This window comes from Miniopterus schreibersii (genome assembly GCF_964146895.1).
Source record: "Miniopterus schreibersii genome assembly, chromosome: 1".
Classification (NCBI taxonomy): domain Eukaryota; kingdom Metazoa; phylum Chordata; class Mammalia; order Chiroptera; family Miniopteridae; genus Miniopterus; species Miniopterus schreibersii.
In genome coordinates, this window is record NC_138101.1 from 161,639,917 (window position 1) to 161,657,747 (window position 17,831).

At 41.4% G+C, this 17,831-nt stretch overlaps 1 protein-coding gene across 3 annotated transcripts in view; it reads right to left on the reverse strand.

Moving 5' to 3' along the window:
- DPP8 (dipeptidyl peptidase 8) overlaps positions 1–8,819 on the reverse strand; it is a 51,604-nt gene extending 42,785 nt beyond the window's left edge. For 2 of the 3 annotated variants that reach the window (XM_081147346.1, XM_081147348.1), the window contains exons 1-3: positions 6,817–6,941; positions 3,879–4,148; positions 347–459 (exon numbers count right to left, since the gene is read on the reverse strand). In XM_081147346.1, the coding sequence (XP_081003472.1) occupies positions 347–459; positions 3,879–4,148; positions 6,817–6,853 (420 nt within the window). In that variant the 5' untranslated portion in view covers positions 6,854–6,941. Of the gene's footprint in view, positions 1–346; positions 460–3,878; positions 4,149–6,816; positions 6,954–8,616 lie in introns of those variants that run through there. The other variant, XM_081147347.1, reaches the window with a different exon arrangement.
- Positions 8,820–17,831: the final 9,012 nt, after the last annotated feature.

Genomic DNA, 17,831 nt, shown 5'->3' on the forward strand with positions numbered 1-17,831 from the left:
AGATTCCAACAGTCTCTTTCAATAACTGATAGAACAAATAGAAAATCAGTAAGAACAGAGACAATTTAAATAATATAATAAACCAATTTGGTTTCATGATCATTTATAGACTCAATAATAGCAAATAGAGCACATATTCTTTTCAAGTGGACACAAAACATTTACCAAGATGAATTATATTCTGGGCCATAAAATAAGACTCAAAAAATTGGAAATGATTCACATAATCAAAGTATGTTCTCTGATTCACATCTACCTCAAATATAAAACCCCAATTGAATTTCTGCCTCTAAATAAATGCTGAAAACATACACCAAGTCACAGGAATAACACTGTCTAATCCTACCTGAAAAAGATCCAAAAGAGGCTTCCAAGAGAGCATTAAGATTGCTGCTTTGTTGATGTTTTTCGGAATTTCAGAATAAAACAGTGTATTTTCTCTGTTCTCACCAGACATAGCTATAAGAGAAAACAATCTTTTTTTAGATTTTTTTTTTTAAATAGCAATCTACTGCAATCATAGAAGTAAGTACATAATGCCGTCTATATCTGCAAATTTTTGTACTCTGTGGAATCTATAATGAATGCTAACAAGTAGGAGATGCACATGCAATTTGCCATGGAAATTCGCTTCAATAAAACTCAGGCTTCACAGAAAAATGCTCAGGTTTCATTCTGATATTCAGATCTTAGTCCCTCTCAAAACAAATATAAGTGTACAAGGTGATATAAGGACAAGTGTCATTTTTAGTTTTTTTTTTTAATTGTTAGTCTCCTATAAGTTGGCAATAGACTCATGGATTCCAAATGTGCATGCTTTGTGACAACTTCAGATTACTAAATTTTTTCTTTTTCTGAATCATTAAAGTACTTATTCAGAAATATATATAGGTCTAACGAAATTCCAGTTTTTCTTCATTATAAACATTCTATAACTGTAATCACTGTAAGTTTCAAATGAAAAGTGTACTCATATTAAAACAACACAGAATCTGGTATCTGATTTGCTAAAAATCTCTCTGTCCTTTATTGAGGAAGGGTGATGGAGAAAGGTCTATATTAAGTAGAAGCCAGGTCTATTCTGGGAAATCATGCAATAGCTGAATGGGAAGATCACAGCAGTGTAGAATGGAAATACACTTTGGTTCTGAAGATGTGAACCAAAGGAAAACAAAGCCTGTCTACCCTAAATGGCATTAGAAAGGTATCACTTCCTAAAAGGCTAGGAGAGAGTGAAGGAAGGAGAAAATAAATCTCATAGTTAGAACAAGAAATTCTTGGGTAGAACAGAGTCTCAGCCCAGTGTTTCTGATAATGGCAGAGAAGACAGTCTGTGGAAGGTCATGGCAACTTCTGCATTAACCCTTGCAAAGGCTGCAGATGAGCCCTGATATATCCACACCATCCTTTATCCCTTATTTTCTTAAACCTTTCTTAGTTTGTGTTGCCTCTGGAGTAAAAAGTTAAATATCAGCTGACACTTCCTTCAGCACTTGCTTTGTCTTCTATCTATTTTATATATTCCAGAGTTTTTTTTGTTATAGAATTCTTAAGACTGCAGTTACCTATCCATACCATTCATAATTTTACTAAATATGATCCTATCCTCCTTTAGCCCTCTCCTTCTAAGAGCCTTCAGCCCTCAAGTAAGAAAAAATTGATTCTCAGCTATCCTCAAATGAGAGCCACTCCCCATAATCACTTCAGTTACCCCTCTTGAAACTGCTCCTTACTCTATGTTTTCCTTGGCTTCATCCATGACCAGTACAAATTTCCAAGGCATGGTGCCAGGAGGTATTAGACTTCTGGGGGGAAATCACTTCATAAGTTACATAAATGTCTAACCACTATGCTGTAACACCTGAAACTAACATATTATTGAATATCAATTATAATTGAAATTTTTTTTTAAATTTCCAAGGTATTCTACGTACACACACCAGTTCTGTGTAAGCACAGAATGAGCTTTTCCATTGTTTCTGTTCTGATTACACACTGGTATTTATTGGTGTTTGAAGCATATTAAAAATTTTGAAACAGTGGATTTATATTGAGAAAAAATTTAAAATTCCAGTGGATGTCAGACTTGAACAAATGAAACGGCATACAACTTTTGAAAAGCTCAACATTCTAAATACTGTCGCTTTTCCCTAATTTTATCTATAAATATGTTGTAATCCTACACTGTATAAACAGAATTTTGGGGGAAGATGCTATACAAGCCAATTTTAAGTTCTCGTAGAAAAATAAGAAAACAAAAATATGAAAAAAGAGTGATGAAGGGTGAGTAGTGCTCTCAAAGAGTAAAACGTAGAGCTCTGATAATAACAGCAGCAGCATACCACCGGCACTTGACAGACAGATCAGTAGAACAAAATAGAACATCCAAAATTTATAAATATTTTTAAAAGTATAATCTTGGAGTTGGGAAAGCCTCTCTAGATATAATGCAAAACTACAGAAAAATTAAGATTTACCAAAAAATATATCACAGATGTCTACATGTCAAAAGGCTTAACTAAAGGCAAAGACAAATTAAACTTCAAAGGAAAAAAATCACAATGGGTTACTTCTCTCATTATACAAAAAAAATGCCTTAAGTCAATAAAAAATATCCATAACCCAATAAAAATAGACAATGATTATAAATGTGACACAGAAAAGGAAATACAAATGTCTTTTAAATATGTGAAAAGATGTTCAACCTCACTCATAAGAGAAATACAAATTAATACTTCAATGAGATATGGGTATGTAATGTACAGCATGGTGACTATAGTTAATATTGTATGGCGTATCTGAAAGTTGCTAAAAGATCTTAAAAATTCTCATCATAAGAAAAAAATTTTTTGTTAACTGTGTAAGGAGGCTAATGTTAACTAGACTTACTGTGCCGATCATTTTGCAGTGCACACAAATATTGAATCACTATGTTGTACACCTAAAACTAGTACATGTCAATTATACTTCAATTAAAAAAAATAAAATAAAAAACCTACAATGAGAGACTGCTGTTCACTGATCAGTCTGGGAAAGATAAAAATGTTTGATTACTCACTATTGGTACCGGTGTAGAGAAATAGATACTCAGATACAATGCTGATAAGAATATAAACTCTACAACCCTTACTGGAGGGGCAATTTGGCAACATCAATTCAAAATTCAGAATATATGCACCCAGTGTCCCAGCAATTTCACTTTTTGGAATTAGTCCTACATAAGTAAATTCACACACGTACAAAATGATCTAATACAGAGATACTCGCTACCTCGTCTTTTATAATAGTAAAATAGAAACACCTAAATGCCCATTATCAGAGGCCTGCTTAAGTAAAATATGGTACAATTATGTAATGGAATACTCTAGAGTCACTAAAAAAGAGAATGAATCTATAATTACTGCTCTCTCTAAAAATCAATAAACAATTCTTTTTAAAAAAAGATAAAATTAATAAACAATAAGTTAATCAGTGGTATAATATATTTACTCTACACAGACCTTAAATCTGGAGTGAACAGACTCAAGAAGAGGAGACCAAAACCAGCCTTGGTTTAAAAAAATGAAAGCAGCAGCTATTGAGAGTGGGAACAAACTAATGGTTTTATTGTTTGTATTCCTAATCTGACCATTACTAAGGAAAGGCATTTTGGACTAGCTTTAGAAAGAATTAATTTCTGGCATCTCTAATTTTGACTTTGAAGATGAGATCACCTGAAGGTAAAATAAAGTTAATGGGACAAACCAAAACTTCAGAGAAGTTTTTGTTTCCCTTTAACGGATCCATCACTGATGCACTTATTTATTCACCAGTTGTACCTATCCTCTTAAGTGTGAATTAAGCAAGCATTTCCTCTCAGAAACTCACTTCATACTCACCAAGGTAATAGATCCTGTCTGAATGAGGTCCATCTGGATCATTCCTCTTCACAAACATAAAATCATGTGGTGCCTTAGCCATCATGTAGCCATGATATTTTCTGGTATCAGCAAGCAGCTTTTTAAGCTGACTCCAGGAATATCGCTCAACATAAAATGGCTCCAATTTAGGCCGATCCCCTGATTCAATATTCTCCTCACACTCTGCAGTTTCAAAGATCTCAACACCCAGCTGTTCTGTTTCCATTGCTGCTGCCATGTTGCATTTTCCTAGAAAAACAAAGCACATGAAGTTGTTCTCAGGCCTGCCTTCTCCTATACTAATCAGAATGAAAGTCTGATAGGGAACCCCGCACACTGCCTCCAACACAAGAATAAATGCTTTTCAGCACGGCTGCACAGAAATCTAGTAAGAAAAGCAATAGCTCCCCGTTCTGTGTTCAGTTTAAAAATGAGATTTTTTTTTTTAATTGAGGTCATGTCTATTTCACCGTGACTATAAATCCCTTTGGGAACCTTTATAAAAGGCTCTCCTTAGGTATCTCTTGCCAAAATTCCCTTTTTCTTTCCCACACTGGAAGGAAAGAGGCCATATGCCAGTTGGCTGTTATGCTTCATCCACAAGCATGTCAATAGTGAAGCTAAATGTGCCAAGGGATTTAAGTGCTTCTGCACCTTAAAAAGTGACACATTTAATAAATGTAGAATTCTTCAGCTAACAGAAATAATCACGACCAATTAGAACAGTGGTAAAATTGCTGCAAACAACAGACTTTTAACAGTCTTCCTGGGGCACTTACCCAAGGTAATATAAATACTGTTTCCTTTTCATTGAAACTCCAAGCAACAAAAGACTTAACTGGTTGGTACGTTTTTTTCTGTCTTCTGCTCATGCCCAGACATCACTAATTTATGATCACTTGTGGTGACACTATACTATAAGGAATTTATATGACTATTATTACAGGTTATACAAGTTTTACTCTCCTGATTAAATGAAAGGAAAAAAAAGTTACTATCTTCAAGTGGCCTTAATAGTTGTAGTTAATACAGAAAGCAATTGATGTTTGTATTATCACTATTTTGATAAAAGTTTGAGTCCAATTTACCAGTTCAACCCCCAAACAGTGTTAACATTTCATCTATTAATGTTTCTTTTCATGTTACAAATCCAGAAGAAGACGTATTTTTCCTTTATCTGTTTCAATATTAAAATGTAACAGCAAAGTATCAGAGAAAATAACAAGCAGTGTTATTATAAGCCATTGTGTGATATTCTGACAAGCATCATTCATGACATTACCAAAAGGAAGCAACATAGCCCGGCCGGCGTGGCTCAGTGGCTGAGCAACAACCTAGGATCCAAGAGATCACGGTTTGATTCACAGTCAGGGCACATGCCTGGGTTGCCAGCTCCGATCCCCATCAGGGGACATGCAGGAGGCAGCCAATCAATGGCTCTCATCATTGATGTTTCCATCTCTCTCTCCCTTCCTCTCCCTGAAATCAATAAAGATATATTTAAAAAAAGAAAAAGCAGCAACATAAACAAATTCTGGGGCAACCCACTCTTTTTGAAGTATTAAATGCCAAAAACCTGTGGACTTGGGAAATTGCATTTATGTAAGCAAATGAACAACAATCAATACATGCTGTATATTTAATATGCCATTTTTCCTTTTATTTTAAAATTTTTTTATTTTTATTGATTTCAGAGAGAGGAAAGGAGAGGGAGAGAGAGAGAGATAGAAACATCAACGATGAGAGACTCATTGATTGAGCCCACAACCCGGGCATGTGCTGACCAGGAATCGAACCCCGATCGCCTGGATCCTAAGTCAACGCTCAACCGCTGAGCCACACCCAGCCGGGCCAATATGCCGTTTTTAAAGCTCAATTTCGCAGGTTAACAGTTGTTCATGGTAAGAACTACCAACGACACAGAAAAAGTAATTAGTGGTTATGGGTTGTGAATCAGCCCATCAGGCATGCATTATGGCATGCAAAATAAACTGTGTGGCTAGGATATTGTATCTTTTTTCACATTACAGTGAACTGTACTACCATTTGCAATGTAATAGTAGCAAAAGTGGCCAGAAGCCATTTGAGAGTTATATCAGGTATACAACATGTAACATTATTGCAACTTTATATCGATATACAACTTATAATATTACTACACTGGGCATTTACCACCAATGATTAAAATCCAAACAGCTCAGGAGAGAAAAAGTCAATTAACTCAACTGGTATTCAGCATACTGATGTTAAGTGGCAATACATAACAAAGGTGGTTGGTTGTCCACCTAAAAGCTAGTGTAGACCTACTTTCTATCAAATACGTCAATGGACGTAGCTTTATTTTTAACAGCGCAAGAGAAGCAGCCACACACACTGGGCTCATTTTTCTCAACTCCCTTGTGTTAAATTTGGAACTTCATCTCCAAGAATAGGGCTAGGGAATAGAACAGGGAGCTAAGCAGACAGATTTCCGAAGTCTTACTGCCCAGCTTCTTGAGTTATCATTAACTTGATTGACATTTATCCTATATAAAAGCTGCACTAGCTTGCAGTTAAGCAAAATTATTAGTATTCCTAAAGTGTAAGGTCCCTGGACTATTTCTCTGTCTTTCTACACACACACAAATTTTACAGTTCCAATGACACACCTCCTCCATGTTTATGGTAAATGTATATCCTGCAGTTCCTAGGATAGGTCTGACTTATAATTTCAGTAATTTACACAAATGTGTAACTAAGTGACTTAATTTCCAGATTTCCATAACACCTATACATACAGAAACATTCTCAAAATATGTGACCCAAGTTTTCCAATTTCAAAAATTAGAAAATAGGGTCAGCATACATTCTTAGCACAGTGTATGTATTTCACTATGCCCATCTATCTCCTCACTTAAGGCCCTTCCCTAGTGCTTACCTGATTGTATTTTCATCTGCTCAGATCTCTTCCACATTCAAAGAGATCTTTTTCAAGTGACTCAATTTCAAGCATAGATCCCTCTGTTCATTCTGCTCTCTTCTCACAGGAGTCTTTCCTTTTCTCACCATCCAATCCTATTCACCAAGATAATAAAATAAGATATAAGGCTGCTGATCGTTATTAAAATGAATCATATGCAGCCAAAAAGATTAACTTTTAAAAGTCTCAAATAGTACTTAAAACTGATACAGAAATATTCTTTTGGGTTAAAATATAATGCCTGAATTAATTTGTATCTGCACTTCAGATTATTAAAGTTATAAAATTACTTCAGAAACGTACTCAAAAGAATATCCTAACAATAGTATAAATCCTGACACCCAGACATACATTGAAAGTTACAGAAAAGCTTTAAAAATTATAAAAGGCATACAGATGTGAGGTTACCCATTGGCTACTGGAAATTCTCAAAAATGACAGATGATTAACAAAATTAACTTCTATGGTCCTGTTCCTCTGTCTTACATAGCACATTTGTATTATTTTACATAACACATACCGAGATGACTGGAGACAGAACAGACTCACTTAGTAGAATTACAGAACAGGCCTTTCTTGTGGAAAGGGAACTGACTGGCATTTAATAACTTCAGATTTTCACAAGATAAAGAACGTACTATACATTTTAAGTGTATTCCCCTTAGGCTTCTTTCCTTTCCATGTACGCTCTGAAAAATAACTAAATTAGAAGCAACTTTTCTAGAAACGGAAGCGTTAAGGTTGTTGAAACTATGGCTTAGTGGAAGAAAAATAAAGGAGGATCTGTGATGACACCTGTTCCTCTACCCGTTTTAATTCTGGGCTCCGCCAGCCCAGGCTGGTGGTGCTGGAGCGGGAGGTGGGGAGAAAAGCTCGGGGGCAAACGGAGGGAGGGCGCGGGACGATGTCAAGGCACCTGCCCGTGCGCCGCGTACATCAGCCCCTCAGAGAAGAGCACCAAGGGCCAGGGAACAGCTTCAGGCGGGACTCTCGAATCTGGACCCACTGAAATATCACCTCTTAATTTTTAATCCAAGGGCCAAATCGCCGTCCACTCAAACACCCCACGCCTCACTGCAGCGCAGCCATTTCACTAGTCAGGGTCCACGGGCAGCTGAGGGGCTCGCCATCAGAGCCGGCAGAGGTTCTGAAAAGCTTTGAATGAGGAACGTCGGGACGGGCGGACTGGGGAGAGGCTGAGTCTTAGGACAAAAATGTGTGATAAGAGAAATCCTGGAAAGGAAACTGCCTCTCCGGCCCCAGGCGGGTGGAACAGCACGGGGTGGGGGTTGGAGTCGGGAGGGGAAGGGACTCGACCTAGAGGGGAGCAGCAGGAAGGAAAGAACACCAGCCGGGAGACCAGACAGGCTCCGTCCCAACGCGATCCGCCGCGCTCGGGCTCCAGGCAGATCCCTTTGCCTCCGCGGGCGCCCGCTCCCTGGTCTGTGAGTCCGCCCGGTACCCGCTCCCACCCCAGCGAGCCCCTCCGGGGGTAACGGACGCGGGAGGCGAAGGCCAGCCCCCGGCGCTCAGGGGGCGCCCGCCGGACGTTGGCTGACTCGGAATTTCAGAGCCTGCGCTTCCTCTTCCGGCGAGCGGGGCGCCGCCAGCCCCCGGCCGCGCAGGGCGGCGCGCGGCGGGACCGCGGAGCGCACGGGCCCCGGGGCGCGCGGCGGCTGCTCGGGGAAGCGGAGACCCGCGCGGGCCGGGGCCCAGGCCTCGCGGGCGCAGAGGAAGCAGAGGGGGCGGATACTGCACCTTCTCCCCCGGCCCCGCCCGGCCCGGCCCGACGCGCGTTACGGTGCGGGCCTGCGCCGCTTCATGCCGCGCCGCCTCCTCCCCCGACCCGGCCGCGGCGGCCTCCTCGGCGACGGCGACGGTGGAAACGCGGGCGGAGCGCGGCTCTTAAAGGCGGCGGCGGGGACGGCTCCCGGGGCTCCCGCGGCTCCCGCGGCTCCGGCACTTCCGGTTCCTCGCGACCCGCCCTCGACCAGCGAAGGCGCAGCGGGGAGAAGAGGGGCGCCGCTCCCGGCCGGGGGGGTCCCTTACGACAGTGCCTTCTCGTGGCCGGAGGAGCGAACGGGGCGTGGGAAAGAGACTCGGGAGGGGGGGGGCCTGAGGCGACGCCCGGAGACCAGCCAGCGATCTGCAGGAAGTCACAGGACGAAGAGTGGCGCGTCTCCACTCGTCCAGTTTTCTGATTCAAACTTGTCTGGAGGGCGCGGAGCAAGCTAAGCCCAAATCCCTGCCCCTTCGTGGACAGGGAAGGGACCAGGGCCTTGGGGATCCTCCGAGTGTCTCATTGTTATGGTAGAAAGAAACCTGAACTTGGAGTCAGAAAGCTTGGCTCTAGTTCTAATTAGTGGCCTTCGGCAGTTCTCACAATCTCTCTGAGCCAAGATTTCCTTATCTATAAAAGATATAATAACAGGTCAGTTGCAGTTAAGGAAAACCATGTGTGTCACACTAACGTAAAGATGGAGAAACCGGGGCCCCGGGCAGAGAAGTGAGTGACACTTGCTGTAATCGGAGCAGAGGCAGGTCCCTTGACCCACGATTTCTTTCCTAGTCTACACCATACATTGGCTGAGAGAAAGAGAAAAGGGGAGCCTGGGAAGATGACTGAGGAAGTGGTGGGCATAGAACCAAGCAGTGGAAAAGCTGGGCCTCCCTCCGCTATTTCTGTCATTACAATGGCCCATGTGTCATTAAGATTTATTATAATAGCTGTAATAAAAGATCCATTTGGGTGTCGTTTCCACTCCTCCGTATGTAATTATTCACTCTGAGGTTAAATGAGTCTTCCCTCAGGTTTTTTTTTTTAGTTGAGCTCCCCGAAAAGAAAGGTACAGTCATTTTCACTGGAACTCCTCTATGAATTTTCTGCACATGATCCAAAAGTCAATTTTAAGGCTTTGAATGCACATGCACATACTAACAAAATACAATGAAATATCCTGCACTTCATTTCATTCATCCAACAAGTGTTTATTGAATCTCTGTCACATGCCTGTCACTGTTCTAGGCACTGGGGCTACAATAGTGACCAAAGCAGGCAAAACCCCTCTTTGTGCAGTTTACATTCTAATAAGAGGGAGAAGACCTCCTGAAGAACAAAGGAAGAATGTATCATTTTACAGACTTTAAAAAATAAGCACGACTTGTTTAAGTCATCTGGATAATTTTAGATTGAACTAGATTTGAATTCGGATTTCTTGGTTTTCAATCTTATTGTTTTTATTTACGGCAGGCTTAAAAAGCCTCAAACCCTGAGAAAGCTGAAGGGGAACATCTCCACCATGCACCCGGGCAACCTTGCATGTATCCATATAGGCTTGCCTCACAGGCAAAAGCTTGAACCAAAGCAGAATATCTTGTGACCTTTCCAGAACAGCAGAGGATGGGAGGCTTATGAGGACCTCAATCAATCAGCAATATCTTCCTGAATTTAGAGCATGACCCAGATCAAAGGAAGAGAAAACTGGGAACCCTGGCTTCCCAGAGGGGCATGCCTTGTTGGGTATCAGCTCCACCCAACAACAAGTATCATTCTTTCAATTTGAATTGAGTGCAAACACAACTTTTGGACATCACTAAAGAAATATCCACCAATAATCCCACTATCCTACCGTAGCTTTGTTTTGTATACATATTTTACATATGTTTCAGGAGCAACATTTTCAAGCCACATACAGATGTGCACATACATATCATATCCTTAGATTTTCTATTCAACCCAACCTGTATTTACATGACCCACTTCACTTAATAGTAAAAAGTATAATCTTGATTAATTCCAGGCAAACCCAGTAATACAATTCACAATCTTTCCTGGGGAAGGGGATAATGACCAGTCCCTGGTTTGTACCAGGATCTGCTAAGATGTCCCTTATTCCTGCTATAGTGATTTCAATAGTGTCCTCCCAAAACCCATGTCTACCCAGAATCTCTAATGAGATCTTATTTGGAAATAGGGTCTTTGTAAGATGAGATCATATTTGATTACAGTGGGCCCCAAATTCAATGAGTGGTGTCCTTTTAAGAAGGCCATATAAAGACATAGGGACACACACACTCAGAGAAGGCCATGCGACAACAGAGGTAGAAATTGGGATGATGCTGGTACAAGTCAAAGAACACCAAGGATTGACAGCAGCCACCAGAATCTAGGAAGAGGTAGGAAGATTCTTCCTTAGAGCCTTCAGAGCATGGCCCTGCCAACACATTGACGTTGGACTTCTACCCTCCAGAACTGTGAGAGAATAAATTTCTATTGTTTTAAGCCACCTTGTTTTTGGTACTTCGTTATGGCAGCGTTAGAAAACGAATATGCCAGCTAATCCTCAGGTGTGAACTTTCCCCCCATGATGCACCCAATTAAATATCTGTTATCTATCAGTTTCCAGTTGTCCACACTCTCTATTCCTTTTTATCACAACTGCTGGCCCTTCTCAGATGCTCTCCTGAACCTCCACCCACACCCAGGAAGCCTCAGGCCCTCTCTTGCCAGCACTCAACCTCCACCTCCACTCACTGCTGTCACACTAGGGCACTGCTTCTCTAGGGCCTTGCACTCATGCCTGAGCATAAGCATGGGTCTTTTCTTTCCCTAGATCCCTGAACTTGTCATGAGGGGTGGGGATCTACTATCCCCCTCAGCTTTGGAGAAGCCCTTAAGGGGAGGTGAGGGCAAGACTCAGGCTCCTTCTCAAGGGTACTCCCTTACTTCCCTTTTGACTTTCTCCTTCCTCTTCTACTTGGAAAAAATTTATTTAGTCTACATATTATTCCAGATATTTCCTGTCTTGCATGTGCAGCTGTGCTTAAAAGAAAAGAATTCCATTCTTTGTTCTCTAGTGCTACCATTACAACTCCCAGAAGACAATGGCTGCCCCATGCTAGCTCCCTAAGTTGGGAAGGATCAGATGTTGTAAAGGAGGAAAACAAAAATGCAAGTTACTTCCCAGTATTTTACCACTATATAAAGTTGTAACCAGATTTAAAATTTTTTGTCTTAAACATTTTTAATATTGCTAGTTTCAAATTCATCATGTTTCATAGCTATATAGTTTTTCTACTGAATACTGCAATTCAATCAGTCATTCTCATGTAATTTCCATTGTTTCACCATGTAACACCATGAACATTTTAATGCATACATCTTTCTTGTTTTTAAATATATCTTTATTGATTTCAGAGAAAGGGAGGGGGAGGGAGAGAGAGAGAAACATCAGTAATGAGAGAGTCATCATTGATCGGCTGCCTCCTGCGTGCCCCTGACTGGGGATCGAGCCTGCAACCCAGGCATGTACACCGACCAGGAATTGAACCATGATCTCTTGGATCCTAGGTCGATGCTCAACCACTGAGCCACACCTGGTCGGGCTGGGAAGCTCTTTATTTCACCATATATTTTGAATGATAGCCTTGCTGGATAGAGTTGTCTTGGTTTCAGATCCTTGTTTTGCATTACCTTGGATACTTCATCCATTCCCTTCTGGCCTGTAGTTTCTGATGAGAAGTCAGCTGACAGCCTTATGGAGCTCCTTTGTAGGTAACAGATTTGCTTTTCTCTTGCTGCCTTTAAGATTCTCTCTTTGTCTTGAATTTTTGGCATTTTAATTATGATTTGTCTGGGTGTGGGCCTCTTTGGATTCTTCTTGCTTGGGACTGTGTCTCCGGAGCTTGAATGACTTTTTCCTTGACCAGGTTAGGGAAGTTTTCTGCCATTATTTCTTCAAACAGGTTCTCTAACCCTTGCTTACTTTCAACCTCCTCTAGCACTCCTATGATGCAAATATTGTTATGTTTCATATTGTCCCATAGCTCCCTTAGAGTGTTCTCCTGTTTTTTAATTGTTTTTTTCTTTTTGGATCTCTGATTGATTTTTTTCTACCCTGTCTTCTAATTCACTGATCTGATCCTCAGCTTTCTCTAATCTGCTGTTTATTCCTTCCAATGTATTCTGTAGTTCTGCTATATCATTATTCATTTCTGACTGGTCACTTTTCATAGTTTCCATATCTTTTTTCATGCTGTTGATCATCCTTACAATCAGTATTCTGAACTCTATATCTGGTAGATTGCTTATCTCCATTTCATTTAGCTCTTTTTCTGGAGACTTCTCTAGTTCTCTCATTTGGGGCTTGTTTTTTGTCTCCCCATTTTGGCTGCCTGTTTGGGCTTGTTTTTATGTAATAGGTAGGCCTGCTAGGACTCTCAGTCTTTTTGGAAGGTCTCTGGTGCAGTCCAATGTCAGACTCTGCTTGTAACTGGCCTTGAGTACCCTGTTTGGAGCTATCAACAACCCACAGCTTGAGGCCCCTCTGTTGGGGCTGGGTGCATTTGGACAGGACCAAGATGCAACCAAAGTCTGCTTTTCCAATGCCCACACCCAGAACAGGCAAAGACTCAAAGCATTCTGAAGTCTGCCTCTGGCTGTAGGCTGATTAATCTGATTCTCTTAATGAGCCTCAGGCTGTAGAAACTCTACCAGTAGGGCAAGAGGTTTTCCAGTAGGGTGCGACAATTGCTTCCCCCTCAGACAAAAGCTACTTGGAACGTAAATGTCTGCCTCTGCTGTATGGGGGAATGACTCAACATAGGAATCCAGAGGGGTGCCCTCTGAGCTCTATCTCCAGAGCCCATAACCCTATATTCTCCTCACACAGCTCCAGTCCACTCTGCTGTACATGATACTTTGTGCTTTGGCTCTTTAAGAGGGTGCCTGCATTTCCAGCCATCTCTCCCTGGCACACAGAAAGCCGGCTGCTTTTCACAGCCAGGTGTTATGTGGGAAACTTTCTCAGTTCTGGTGCTGTTGACGGGAAGCCCAGCCTAGGGTTTAGGCCCCTGAGTCCTCAGTAGAAACCCCCCATAGCTGGGCTAGCCCTCCGGACCATCAGCTCCTGCCTGTGGGAGCCCAGCAGCCCTCTCATGCCTCTGCACTTCCTACCAGTATCTGTGCAGTCTCCACTTTTCCTCCTTGGTTATGAGGGTGCTCTCCAGCTTGTCTTCAGTTGCAGATGATTATTTAGGGTGGTTTTTCTATGTTTTAGTTGTAATTCCAGTTTGGTCCCGAGAGAGTGTCAGTGTAGTTTCCACTGGGTTCGTCACCATCTTTAATCTCCTCTCTCTCTTTTTTTTAAATTTAACATTAAAAAAAATCTTTATTGATTTGAGAGAGAGAGAGAGAGAAGGAGATAGAAACACTGACTTGTTGCTTTTCTTGTTTATGCATTCATTGGTTGATTCTTGTATGTGCCCTAACTGGGGATCGAACCCACAACATTGGGTATGGGGGCGACGCTCTAACCAACTGAGCTACCTGGCCAAGGCCCAGCTTATTTTCTAAAACTTCTTTCAGGAATAAAAGATTCTATAAAAAGATGAACAGGAATGCACATGAGCACCTACCAAAGGCAGGAAAGTAGCCTGAACTGCTGAGCATGTGCTTCCTGCAGAGCAAGCACTCAGCAAATGCTTCCTGTGGCCCCAAGGGAGAGATGGCGCTGGGCCAAATGGGGCTGGAAAGGCGGGAAACAAGGTAGGACTACATGGTAGGAAACAAAGACAGTGTTTAATTTGCATTTTCATTTGACTAGTGTTATCATAAAACCCTACCTACTCCAGCTTGGCAGTTTCTCTTGGTTGTACTTTTTTATCCTTTCTGCCACCTTTTAGTTTTATAGTTTACCTGGATGCTACTCTTTCCCCTTTCCATTTCAATATATATATTTTTCCTGACTGGATTTCCCTTGGAGAGAAGGGTCTACAATAGTTGGCCTTTTCACAGGAAAATTCAGAAACAGCTGGTAAGAACATTGGAGGGGGCTGACTCTTACTCTCATTTGATAGATATGGAAATTCAGGCCCAAAGAAGTCATCCAACAGGTTAGTAGTGGCCAAACCAAGCTGGATAGGCCCCTTTCCACTGAACCTTTCTTGTGGAGCAGCTGAGGCAAAATTCAATCTCCTTGCTTATCAACAGCTTTCACCTTGGATAGAGGTCAGTTGATAAGTCTCAGATTCAATATGCTGGATTAAAATTCTTTCAATTTTTAAATTTATTTATTTATTTATTTTTATTTTTTATTTTTTAAATATATCTTTATTGATTTCAGAGAGAGGAAAGGAGAGGAAGAGAGAGAAACATCAATGATGAGAGAGCCACTGATCGAGCCCGCAACCCGGGCATGTGCCCTGACTGGGAATCGAACCCCAATCGCCTGGATCCTAGGTCAACGCTCAACTGCTGAGCCACGTCTGGCCGGGCTTTCAATTTTTTTAATAATACATCCACCAGAATGGCTAAAATTAAAAAGAATGAAAATACCAAGGCTATAGAGCAAAGGGGGTTTTCAAACATTGCTGTGGGAGTGTAGATTGATAAAAAAAAAAACACTTTGTAAAACTGCTCAGCTATATCTACTAAAGCTCAACACACACCTACCCTATGACCTAGCAATTCCAGTCCTAGGTATTTACCCAAGAGAATTAAGCACATAGATCCACCAAAAGACAGGTACATAAATATTCATTGTAGTTTTATTTATAATAGCTAAAAAACTGGAAACAATGCAAATTACCAGCATCAGGAGAATGGGTAAATACTGTGTGGTATATTCATACATTGAAATACTACATTACAAAAGCAAACAGAAACCAAAAGAGAATGAACTACTGATTCATATAAAACATAGGTAAATCTCAGATACATTATTTTGAATTAAAGAAACCATACACAAAAGTGTACATAATGTAGATTACGCTTACATGAAACTCAAAAACAGATAAAAACTACTCTATGGTGATAGGAGTCAAGACAGTAATTATTTGGAGGAAGGATAGGAGGCAAAGGTATACTGACATTAGAGAACTTCTAGGATGCTAGAGATGTTCCAGATCTTGATCTGGGTGGTAGTTAATTACGCAGGTATAAAAGTATGTAAAAATTCAGCTTAAGTCGAGCATTTAAAAGTTGCACATTTCCTATATGCAATTTATAGTTCAACTTTTAAAAAGTACCCTATATTTTATCTGTGCTGTAGTAAAGGCAATGCAATTAAAATACTTTTATTGTGCTTTTTTGGTCCTCACCTGAGGATATGGTTGTTTTAGAGAGAGAGGAAGGGAGAGAGAGAGAGAGAAACATTTATCAGTTGCCTCCTCTTTGCACCCTTACCTGGGATTGAACCTGCAACCTAGGTATATACCCTCACTGGGAATTGAACCCTCAACCTTTTGGAGTACAGGACGATGCTCCAATCCATTGGAGCCACCTGACCAAGGCACTTTTGTCACTTAAAATTTTTTTATTTTTAACATTCAAGGCTATCAGTTTACTGTTTTCACTATCTCATACCTGGCAGATTATATCACCTTCAACTGGTATGCCTACTGCCAATTCCTCCTCACTGACAGGTTATTCTGCTGAGCACATATTTGATTTTGCTAATCTAAGTTAAACAAACTTTCTTGGCTCCCATGTGTCTGTGGGATATAGAACAAACACCTTGCTGAAGCAAATAAAGACTTTCCTAATCCACTCCCAACCTGTGTTTCCAAATCCAGGGCAACCTCTCTTCTCTAGGTCCTTAACCCCAGCAGTCAGAACCTTCCACCTCTCTTCACCTTTGGACTCCTGCTCTGTTCTTAAACTGCCCTACCTCTGCTTCTTCCTCTATCAAATTCCTCCTCACATTTCATTATCCAGCTCCCAAGGATTCCCTCTTAAAAGGCGGCCCATGGCCCTGGCCAGTTTGTCTCAGTGGTTAGAGCATAGGCCGGCAGACTAAAGGGTTCCAGGTTCGATTCAGGAAAAGGGCACACACCTGGGTTTTAGGCTCAATCCCCGGCCCCGGTCAGGGTGCATTGCATAGATGTCTCTCTCTTTCTCTTTCTTACACTCTCTCTGAAAAGCAATGGAAAAAATATCCTTGGGTGAGGATTTAAAAAAATAAAAAGGCCACACCCATGGTTTCTACAACCTTTAGTTCTTACCATCCTGCCTCTTTGTGAACTCAGCACATCTCCCATATTAAAACCCTTTATATTTTATACAATCCACCCCCCTGAGCTAAATGTTTCCTGAGAGCTGGCATCGTTTCTCTTTCATCTCTGGATCCCTGTGCTCAGCACTTTGGTAAGTAAATGAGTGCTAACAGAACTGAAGAGTAAGTTCCATTTTTGTCCCAGACTTCTGGTTTTCATAGTAATGTTGCTTTCTCATGGTGGCAGACTTGGAGACGAAAGAGAATACAGATGAGATCGTTTAAACTAGACATAAATTCGTGTTTGCTCTAGTTTGGGTTTCCTATTTTAAGAGAGGCAAGTCTCCTGATCTACCCAATAGGATAGCACTAATATGTGGATTTTTAAGTTAACTAGAAGTATGTAAAATTAAAAATTCAGTTTCTCATTCTCACTGGCCACATTTCAAGCACGCAAAAGCTAGTGGCTACTGTATCGGGCAACTCAGAATGGAGTATTTCCATCAGCGCTGTAAATCTCTGACCTTTACATTTAACTCTCCACCCTGGGAACACTCTTCCATCCTGTTCCCACACTGCTTCCCTTATAACCACCATCCTTATTGTGTCTGAAATTACTTGCGTCCTTGAATAAACTGAGGGTTCCAGGTCGTCAGGGACTGTGTCTTAACAGCTGTATCTCCAGTGTTTAGCTTCGCGGCCCAGGCACATAAGCAGGCGTTCAGTAAATGTTTAATTAATGAGTGACAGAATGGGAGGGACCTTCCCGACACCCCAGTCCCAAGCCCTTTCCCGATGATGACCCATTCTTTTGAGTTTCCAGCGTTTTTTATTTAAAGCTTATCTATAAAGGTCGCCATAAAGACCAGAGGGAAGCGCGGCGCATCTGCGATCCCGGAGGCAGTCAAACCAGCTTCGGCGTCCTGCACTCCTGGGCCCGCCCCTTCCCGCCTTAGCCCCGCCCCATCCCGCCTTAGCCCC